Raw genomic sequence first — 10,702 nt, 5'->3', positions numbered from 1 at the left:
CATAAGCATATAAATATAATAATTTTATTTTAGACTTGTAGAAACAATGATTTACTTAGAATTATATGATAGATTTTTTTCTTTAGTCAACATTACTGAACCACTAAAATAATTGATACGAAGAACTCGAAATGAAAGGAAAAAAATATATATGAAATTCTTAGTTTATTTTAATTCCAGTAACTGAACACGTGGCCAAACCGAACAATGACATTTATCTAGAAAAGATTTTGTAATAAGTTTATTCTTTTTCTTGGAATAACTAACATAAAAATAGTCTTAAAAACTGATTAAACCTTCTTAAATTTTTTAAAATGTTAATTTAGTTTTCTAAAATAAAAACAATGTAGCCTACTATATTTTTCATCATAAAAAATATACATATATATCGAATTTCAAGTCGGTCTTGACAGCACATTTGCCTTCAACATATGTTACGATATGTTACTGTAGGAAAAGTAAAAAATAGAATTTAGTTGCAAAACCTATTAACTTTTATTAATAGCTGAACATAAATTTTAATAAGTCGGTATTTAATCTTATAAAACAATTTTATATTCATTTAAATTACAATTTAATGTTTAATTATTGTGAAGTCCACTCACGCATGATTTAGAACAGTGATGTTAGAATTAATTTCCCTAAATCATTTCGTACTCGATTTCTTCTAAAATCCTAATGAATCTAGTTTATTTATATTTGATTTCAATTATTTCCATATTAACCCGCAATAAAGGTTAATCCAAAGGCACGTGTAATCCAAATTTAGCAATGGCATTCCTGAATGTAAATTGCATGCAAACGATCCGCCTGCCTAGTGAGCCACTGTTCTGTCACATCGCCATTAACTAACCACTTATCTAACCTGTGTTATTAGCCTATCTTAACAAATTATCAATTTTCAAAAGCCAAACGCCAACTCATCCACGGAGACCGGTTAGCACGGGTCACTGAACTAGACCAATGGGTGCTAATGGGTGGGGCACACTACCCTCCAGCGCCGGCAAGTCGACACGCCCCTCTACGTGGAGATGAATACTATAAATTCTGCACCTCTTCCCAGTCCAACAAATTGCTTACGATTTTTTAAACCGGGAAATTAATAAGCTGGTTATTCGCTTCGAATTTCCCAAGCTATCTGAGAATTTTAAGGTGAACCAGTTCTTAGCGTGAAAAATCTAACCATCCTTATCTATTGTCACGTGGCCCGTATTTAGCAACGAGTTCTATTATGGGCAACATGGAAGTCAAGGTTTTAAAAGGCCGTCTATGATCGTTCCATGTCAGTGATTTTTATGTTCGCGTTTCTATTGTCTACGTAGCAATGAACAGTGCATTTTAAGAATTAGAAATTTGCGCATTTCAGACTCGAAAATTGTTACTTTTAAACCTGTTAAATTTATGAAAATTAAAATTACTCAAAAAACACAATTATTTATTGGTAAATGAATATATTAAAAATTTAAATTTTATAAAACTCTACAGTGCTAAAAACTACTTTAAACATTCTTCTTTCTTCAAATCCTGATCAGCAATATAAAAGTTTAGATTTGACTTGTAAAATATAGTTACATAAATTTGACATTTTTTTGCAGTCAAAATAATTTAACATTTCCTTTTAGAACCATGATATATAAGTTTTGTTGATGCATTAGGTACAATCGATGGGTGGCATTCAGAATGCCCCACCCTCTTTCAAAGACATAGACCAGTCTCACATCCTTGCTAGGGGAGTATGTGGCACACCAAAGAGGCGAATCCTATTGTTACAGTAAGCAATGTTTTAAAAGTTAATTCAAAATTCACGTACAAAGCGAAATATATCATGGAAATTAAAAGATGTGATGACACTTTCAGACAGAACAATTATAACATACAAAAAACTGGTTTCATACACAAAATGCGACTTTTCTAAAACTTAAATATTAACAGTTATTTTTGTTTTTATTTTTATTTTTCGGACAAAGTAGGCAGAGCTAAGTCACGCAGAACACTTCTGGTAATACACACATTGGGGACAAGGACGGTAAAAACTTTTAACAATGAGACAAACGTCATTTAAAATATTCTAAATATCGTAAAATGAATAATAAACGTAAGACTTTCAAAGCGGATAAATGCATAAAATAATATTCGATTATATTTTAACATTTCGGTTTCAAATTATTAAAAAAAAATACGTTAAAACTGATCTTAAAACCTAGCATCAAAATAAACATTTTGCTGATACTAGGATAGATAAATATGAATACTTTTAGATATCATGAAGAATTATCGTGAAAATTCTAACCTTGCTTATGGAAGATGGATCTGAAGAAGGATGGGATTGTTGAACGCGTGGGATTCTTTCATGTTTTAGTACATGTGCATTCAGTTTTATTCGATGCTCACACGCATTATCGAGTGTCAAACCAACATGATTTCTACACGAGTCTTATCATCAAAAATATATTTACTCGTACTAAATCGCTTATGTAAACAGAAAGCAATCTTTTGAGGTCAAAAGTATCCGTTTAACGCATGCAAATCATTTCTGCGAAAAATCTATCTTTGTAATTACAAATACTATACTAGATCAATCATATTCATTAAAAAATTTGCATATTAAAATGCACGCGTAATTATTTTCATAATTATTTTTTGATGCTAAAAATATTAATAAAATTCTACAACTGACAAGCAATAAAATGCTTACCGCTTACACAGCTTTCGCTTTGCGTGTACACATTGGTTCCTTTTACTTTAACATTTTACAAAAGTACTCTAAATAAATTTATATAATAAATATAAATATGTTCAATATGAGAATAGTCACGTGCTCGATAACTTACCCAGATACGAAAATATATAGTTCAACGAATCTTAAAGACGGAGCAGAGTGTAGCCACTTCAGTTTAAACAAGAAATGGACGTTGTCAAACGGCGTACCTGTACACAACCTTGCTTGGCAAAGAGGCGATCAAGGTAGGCCTCAGGGCAGCACACAGCCATCCTTCACTGTGCTACGGGCGAAACGCAGCTGATAATGGCTGCAGTGGACTCCGTTTAGACAAGAGACTTAGAAGCGATAGTTTTTACTTGATGCGATAAAAAGCAAGTTATCTAAAAGCTAGGCTTCAGTTGTCAAAGTTGTCAAAACAAACCAATAACATTGATTATTTATAACTGTTCTATCAATATCCCTACTATATACCATATACTTGTTTTTCACAAAATTATATTTTTTAAATAAAATAACCTCTTATAAATTTGAATAGAAAAAATCATAATGACCCAAGATTGCAATGATCGATTGTTTAGAAAATATATTTTAAAACGTTATTATTTTTATTACAAAAGCAATAAAATATTCTAGGGTCAGTTTTACAGCGGAAATGACGTCATATGCCGTGACGACGTGACATGAGGAAGTCAGAAAGTAATCCGAGTGGACCGAGAGTCCTTGAAAGAACGCTCTACGAGTTCGTCCGAAGGGATCCGATTTCAGAATAATAAACGCCAGAAGAATGGTGGAAAAATGCAGACATTTCACAATCGTAATCTTTCTTGGCAAATGACAAATTGCTTATTTTCCTCACTCACCCAAATATCCCTCAAGGATGGCGATACGACTTGCAGCGGCGACAATTCGGCGACATTCTGATTCCCTGAAAGGCCAAAACCCCTTTTCTTCCTCCCTGGTCCACAGATCCCTTTCAGATAACGTCTTGGCCCAGAAAGACGTCAAGGACACCTTCGGCAAGACTTTCCCCAGAACAGGATTTGGTCGAACGAAGGCTCCTGCTGAGAAGCTTGCTAAATATATTTTCCTATTTTCTTTTTTTACAGAAATGGCCCCACTAGATAACGTACAGAATAGATTCAAATTACTGCATTTAATGTATAAAAATTATTATAATAATGAAAAAAATGTTTGATATACATTTATGAATGGAACGACTATAAATTAATATTGTTAAAAATCTGTGAAAGTAAAGTATTATCGTCACAACATGTACTGTAGTTTAATACTCAGCTTGACATAATCGGCACGTACCACCTTGTATTTTGAAGGTCCTCCAGATCCTGTGCACAACTGTAGCATCACTAACCTGACATCTAATGCTGTCATCTTGAGATGTGAAGCTGGAGATGACGGCGGTTTACAACAGGTATTTCACCTGGAAGTGTACAGTATGAAGGATGATAAGAATCTTCAGTCTAATGTTACTTCAGTAGACTTCCCAGTCTTCGAAGCTCAAGGACTTACCTCTGGGAGTTCTTTTATTTTAGTAATATACGCTTCCAATAACCAAGGTCGAAGTAGAGCTGTGACTTTGACGGCCAGTACCCTATTTTCTGCAGAAAGGCATACAGGCAAGAGAGCCTTTAATCGCTACATAACCACGTTTACTTTAATTTTTATTTAATTTTTCTGTTTTTATTTTAAATTCAGTTTTTTAAAGTTATTTAAAGTGAAGAGAATAAGGATAAAAATCAATTTAGATATTTATTCTTTAATTAATTCTCTTAAAGACAACTGCATTTCGTAACACAGTAAATGTTTAAGTTAAAAAAAGGGGGGACAGAGAACTTAGAATTGCAATAAAAATTAAAACTACTTTAACAGAATTAATTTTTTATATACCAATAAACAATGATTATAAATCTTCACACGTTTATTCTTTACAATTTTTTTTTTAAATTTGTTATAATTTAATTAGTTAAAAACGTAGATTTAATAATATTAGTTTAATTAAATCTTAGATAATATTTAGTATAGTATATTATTTTATTCCTACTGCACTTAAATAAATAACAGCTTCCATTTTCGTCTAGGTGAACTTCAACCAGTGGCAATTAACGCTGTCTTGGCTGTATTGATGGGTACAGTGGGTGCTTTGCTATTGTTAGTTATTGTCATTATATTCATCATGAAAGCAAGAGGAAGCAGCGAAAATAGAGGTTAGCTATTAATATAAATTGTCAGAATTCCAATTATGTTTATTCTATCTCCAAGACAATTAAATAAATCAATTTTATAAATATTAAGTTAATGACCTTTTTCTTTCCTTTTCATTAACAAATTAGGAGCATCATCTAATATTGACAACGAAGAAAAGTAAGTATCATGTAAATGAAAATTATTAAAATTTCTAGAATTTTACACTAAAACAATGCAAGATAGTAGACATTTAACTGCTTTAATTATATACGTTAATGAAGATACAATATTTAATTTAAATTGTGATGGAATATTTTAATGATTAAATGAACAAATATACATTTTTTAATTAAGTATTTGAAATTGTAAATTGTGTTTATATTAGCATTAAATATTATATTAATTATCTTTTATTAAAATATTTTAGTATTTTTATCAGAGTGTTAATAAGTTGAAATGCTACGTATTTACAGAATTCCATCTCCAATTAAGAAGGAGTTTGATGATGGTAGTCCTGATGTTATTCCATCAAAAAATTATTCAACAGGTAAAAGATAGAATAATTATTTTGAAAGAAAAACAAAAACACGTTATTCTGTATAATTAACATAAATATTCAAATTTATAATTAAATTATTTTTGTAAAATTTGGAATTTCAATTAATGTCTGAATTAATTGTTTTAATAACGAAAAGTGATAAACGTATTTAAAGAATAATTAATTAAAATTAATTTTATTAAATTAAAAAAAAGTTAAACTATTAATAACACACATTAATAAAGAAAAATGAATAATGAATTTATTCTTCTCCAAGTAATAAATGGAACAAATTTTATTTTTAATAAATGTAATTTTATGCAATGATATGCAATTTTAAATTGTTTTAAATCGAATTATTGAAAATCTGATACTTTAAGTGGTGATATAAATCTCATATTACATACTTTCATAAATATTATTACTTTAATTCTTATCTTACTCGCTTTAAATTCGAATAAAATATAAAATAATTTTATATGTAAACATATCTTTGAAATTTTTATAAAAATTGAATTTTTCATTTATTATCGATTTGTCCTTCTCATATTTACATGAATTTTGTTTACAATTTTGAATATTTTCCTGTTATTTTCTAATTTTTGTCTTACCCCACTATATAACTAAATTTTGGGTTTCATAGTTACTTATTTAATTTGTTTTCTTATTTATGAATTGTTGGCCTTGGATATTATAAGAAAATCAATATATTTAATAACATCCCACATTTATTATTAAATGCCTCTGTACATATACATACTATGAGACGTTTCTCAATATTATTTTATTCATATAATGGCTTTTTTTTTCCTCCATTGTTTACTAAATTATTATTAAATTTTTAATAATTTCTTCTTATTTATATTAAATATTTATTAAATTATATGTTCTACTCATTGACATTTATCTTTGTTTATTTTTAAACAATATTATTTATATAAATAGTTGGTGTTCCTGGTGTTTGTTCTTTATATTACCAATTTCTGTTCACAGCATTGGTTATAGTCCTTTATGCTATTTTTTCTTCATGATATTAATTTAAGATCATTATATTCTGTTATTTTTTTTACCTTGATATTTATTAATATTGGCTTAGCATGTTTACTGGGTTTTTAAGTGTTATACTAATTTAATTTAATTAATTACGTACTGTTTTTCTTGTTTAATATTTTGTTACATATTAAAATATTTTAACAGTTTATACTCTGTATGAAAATTTGCATATTTATAACTACTAATCTAATCAAATTTAAACAAATTGATAAGAGAAAGCAGATTAAAATTCAAAAAATAAAACTTTAAAATATTCTGAGATTAAAGGTCAAATTACAATAAAGCAATGTTGTCATTGTTGCTTTTACTTTATTGACTTTTCCGCTGTAGAAGGGATTTAGAAAATTTAGTCATACATTATCTTTAAACATTGGAAAATATAATTTTCTAATATAAAATAGTGCAAACTCATAACTTATAAGATAACCAAAAGTATTTCTTATAATCTATAAAGTAAACAAAATGAAAACAAAAACAAAATGAACCAATAAACAATGATTATAAATCTTCACACGTTTATTCTTTACAATTTTTTTTTTAAATTTGTTATAATTTAATTAGTTAAAAACGTAGATTTAATAATATTAGTTTAATTAAATCTTAGATAATATTTAGTATAGTATATTATTTTATTCCTACTGCACTTAAATAAATAACAGCTTCCATTTTCGTCTAGGTGAACTTCAACCAGTGGCAATTAACGCTGTCTTGGCTGTATTGATGGGTACAGTGGGTGCTTTGCTATTGTTAGTTATTGTCATTATATTCATCATGAAAGCAAGAGGAAGCAGCGAAAATAGAGGTTAGCTATTAATATAAATTGTCAGAATTCCAATTATGTTTATTCTATCTCCAAGACAATTAAATAAATCAATTTTATAAATATTAAGTTAATGACCTCTCACCTTTTTCTTTCCTTTTCATTAACAAATTAGGAGCATCATCTAATATTGACAACGAAGAAAAGTAAGTATCATGTAAATGAAAATTATTAAAATTTCTAGAATTTTACACTAAAACAATGCAAGATAGTAGACATTTAACTGCTTTAATTATATACGTTAATGAAGATACAATATTTAATTTAAATTGTGATGGAATATTTTAATGATTAAATGAACAAATATACATTTTTTAATTAAGTATTTGAAATTGTAAATTGTGTTTATATTAGCATTAAATATTATATTAATTATCTTTTATTAAAATATGTTATCAAATGTACTGTACTGTACATTTCTATACACTGCACTCGTCACTCAATGTTTCATTACAGTATTCACAGTTTTATTACATTTGAATAAATTCCACATTAACAGATGTTTGTGTTCTTGGAAATGTGAAATAAGAGAAACAAAATTACTAAATCTACAATAAATACAAAAGAAACGATAAAGAAAAGCTATTGTCTCAGTTAAAATAAGAAACAATCAGAAAGAAATGCTCTTCTCGCCACATAAAAATGCAATTAGAAACAATATTGNGTGAACAAATATATTTCTTAAAATCTGACCAATAAAACTTTACTATTGACTGATCTGAATTATATTCAATCTCGGTATATGTATAAGCATTTTTATTTTCTTTTTTTATTTTTCTTTGCTTATACTTGATTTACTTCAGTGGCACAATCATATTTTCCAGAATTACGACGACATTACATACGCAGAGTTGGACCTTCCCAACAACCAACAAGCAGCTGTAAGAGAGAGGATAGATCCACCAACTGAATACGCAGACATTGATTTTCAAAAGATCACTAAGACCGTATCTTCTCCAGGCAACGAGAATGAAGAAGATGACTGCGTTCAGACCCCATTGATTACTAGCAAGCTCTCTGGCTGCACGGTAAATTTTAATGCTTAAATATTACAAAAATATAAATCTGAATCCATATTAAATTATACTTTTCCCGAAAACAAAGTTACGTAGATTAAAAATAAAGTTTCGAATCATGCTGAAGTTCATCCTTTTTTTTTCTTGATTCTTTCATTTATTCACTCTTGACTACAGTAAAATTTTATTTTTATTGTTTTCTTTTTTTTTATCTTTGCAGAGTTCAATGCCCGACAGAGAATGTCTCCGGATTTCTCCTCCAGTGTGACAAAATAACCGTTTTTGTGATTCAGAATCCATATTTATACGGATACCGAACAACAGGGTTCTATAGCTAAGGACTGAATTTTAATTCTGTGGATCGTATTTCCATATCCACCAAATTGGGAATATCAACCTCAAAACTTACCAAACAAAACTTATTATTAAAAAAATGCCCTCTCTGGTGGTTATTATGAGACTGAGAGCTTCTTCGCTCAGCCTTCTTACAATATCTGTTTATCTTTATCTGTTTGTCTTTGGACTATATACAGATTTTAATGTTTTATACCAGAAACCGGGCACTCTTTGTGAAAAAAAATATAAAAAAAACCGCTATGAAATCAAGAACATCGCATGTTAATGCGATTCATTGCTTGCCTTCACGACAGGGACAGTGTTGAAAAATTTATATATATCATGACTTCATCCAGTGATGATTTTTGATGAGAAAATATCGTCATCTGTTTCAAATCGAACTCTTTGTTACCTGTAGGGACTATGAGGTGCATTTTGAACAGCTCGCATCTGCACCACTCTTTCGCTGGATCATGTAGATTGATTGTCATGATAATGCTGTTGCGTGCACGTGTAAATTCTTGCCACGTTAAGAGATAATGCTGCCGTAGTTTCTTATACTGGTGATAATAGCTCAACTCTTTTATTCTGTTTTTGAGCTGAAAGAATGAATAAAGTTATGATAAACGTTCTAGTAAGTGTAATTTTATTTACAGTTTGAATTGAGATATAAATCTTTTTCTCTTTACTTCTTGAATTATCTTTTTAATTTTTTCTTGAATTTTTATATAATTTTCTTATTATTTTGATAAATTGATACATGGTTAGCTTTTATAAATAATTATAGGTATATTTCATAATTATTGAATGAACATTTTGGCTATATTGTAATATATGTTTCATACAGATGAAATTATTTATATTGTATGCTATATATTTGAGTAAAAAAATAAAATAAACTTTTTATTAGTATTAATAATATGTTAAATATTATATTGGCTTTTTATTTTAAATCATTTTATTTATATTAATAATTCATTTTTTAAAACAAATTATGCGTCAATGAATTTAAAACTTCAAAATCAAATCGTAGTTTAAATTTACACATTACTATGCATTTTATACACGTATAACTTTAAAATTAAATTTTTATATAGATTTAAACGTTGAAAACTTTAAAGATTTTTAATACAAAAACAATTTAGCCCATTAAAAATTAAGTATGATTGACTTTTCGCCCTTTTTTTAAAGTGTCATCCACAATACATATTAAAGTAATTAAAAACACGTCATACATAAGTCAGGCATTGCTTTTCTTTTTTACAGCATAAGTTTTTTTATAATAATTTTTTTTATCTTGTTAATTTTCTTCATGATGTTACCAGGCCCAATTGAGCTTATTCGACCTGTTAGAAAGCACTTAGATGAAGGAGACAGTCAATCATCTGACATCATTTCCCACTTCAACCGCTCCGCCCACCAACCAATTCTCTTTTCTTAACATCTTCTGTGGTAATAATTATTATCTTGTATGACGTATCAGACATTTTCTGTCCAACTAAGTCAATTAACGTTCTTAATGTGTTATCGCTTAGTCCGTATCAATGATTCATTTCGATGCTTAATTATCGTCTATACACAAATTTGTCTTAACTAAAATTGATAATTTTTAATCATATAAGAAAATTAAGCGATAATAATTAACTGAAACGAAATTTTTGAAATTCATTTTACATTTTTCTGTACATAAATAACATAAACACATCATTAGAAAGAATTCCCATGCTTCTGATTTGCATACTGTTCAATAAATTGTAGATTAAATTGTTTTAATTTAGAATTAAAATTGATTTAATTTAGTTTATTATAAATGTATTTAATGAAAATTAAATGCTTCAAAATTCTGAAATACAAATTTTTTTTCTTTATTAAATTAATTTAAAAAAAAAGACAATTCTAAAATGTTGGATTAGAATTGGTTAAAGTTCGATTTGGTAACCAAAAAACAATGTTAATCAATGAAAACAATGTTTTAAAAAATAGTTTTAAAATCAAGAAAAATGCATAAATAATTT

The 10,702-nt window shown here is 28.0% G+C and overlaps 1 protein-coding gene across 2 annotated transcripts in view; it reads left to right on the top strand.

Annotated features, from left to right (window-relative positions):
• Positions 1–5,506, top strand: part of LOC111632281 (B-cell receptor CD22-like) — an 18,190-nt gene extending 12,684 nt beyond the window's left edge. The window contains exons 4-7 of one of the 2 annotated variants that reach the window (XM_023376673.1): positions 4,054–4,356; positions 4,819–4,944; positions 5,071–5,101; positions 5,398–5,506. In XM_023376673.1, coding sequence (XP_023232441.1) covers positions 4,054–4,356; positions 4,819–4,944; positions 5,071–5,101; positions 5,398–5,482 — 545 coding nt within the window. In that variant the 3' untranslated portion in view covers positions 5,483–5,506. The remainder of the gene's footprint in view (positions 1–4,053; positions 4,357–4,818; positions 4,945–5,070; positions 5,102–5,397) is intronic. The other variant, XM_023376674.1, reaches the window with a different exon arrangement.
• The last annotated feature ends 5,196 nt before the right edge of the window (positions 5,507–10,702 follow it).

The sequence above is a fragment of the Centruroides sculpturatus genome, unplaced genomic scaffold, assembly GCF_000671375.1.
Source record: "Centruroides sculpturatus isolate CEXI.00-Female unplaced genomic scaffold, Cexi_2.0 scaffold829, whole genome shotgun sequence".
Classification (NCBI taxonomy): domain Eukaryota; kingdom Metazoa; phylum Arthropoda; class Arachnida; order Scorpiones; family Buthidae; genus Centruroides; species Centruroides sculpturatus.
The sequence above is the reverse complement of the archived record's forward strand: the minus strand, read 5'-3'. Positions and strand labels throughout refer to the sequence as shown.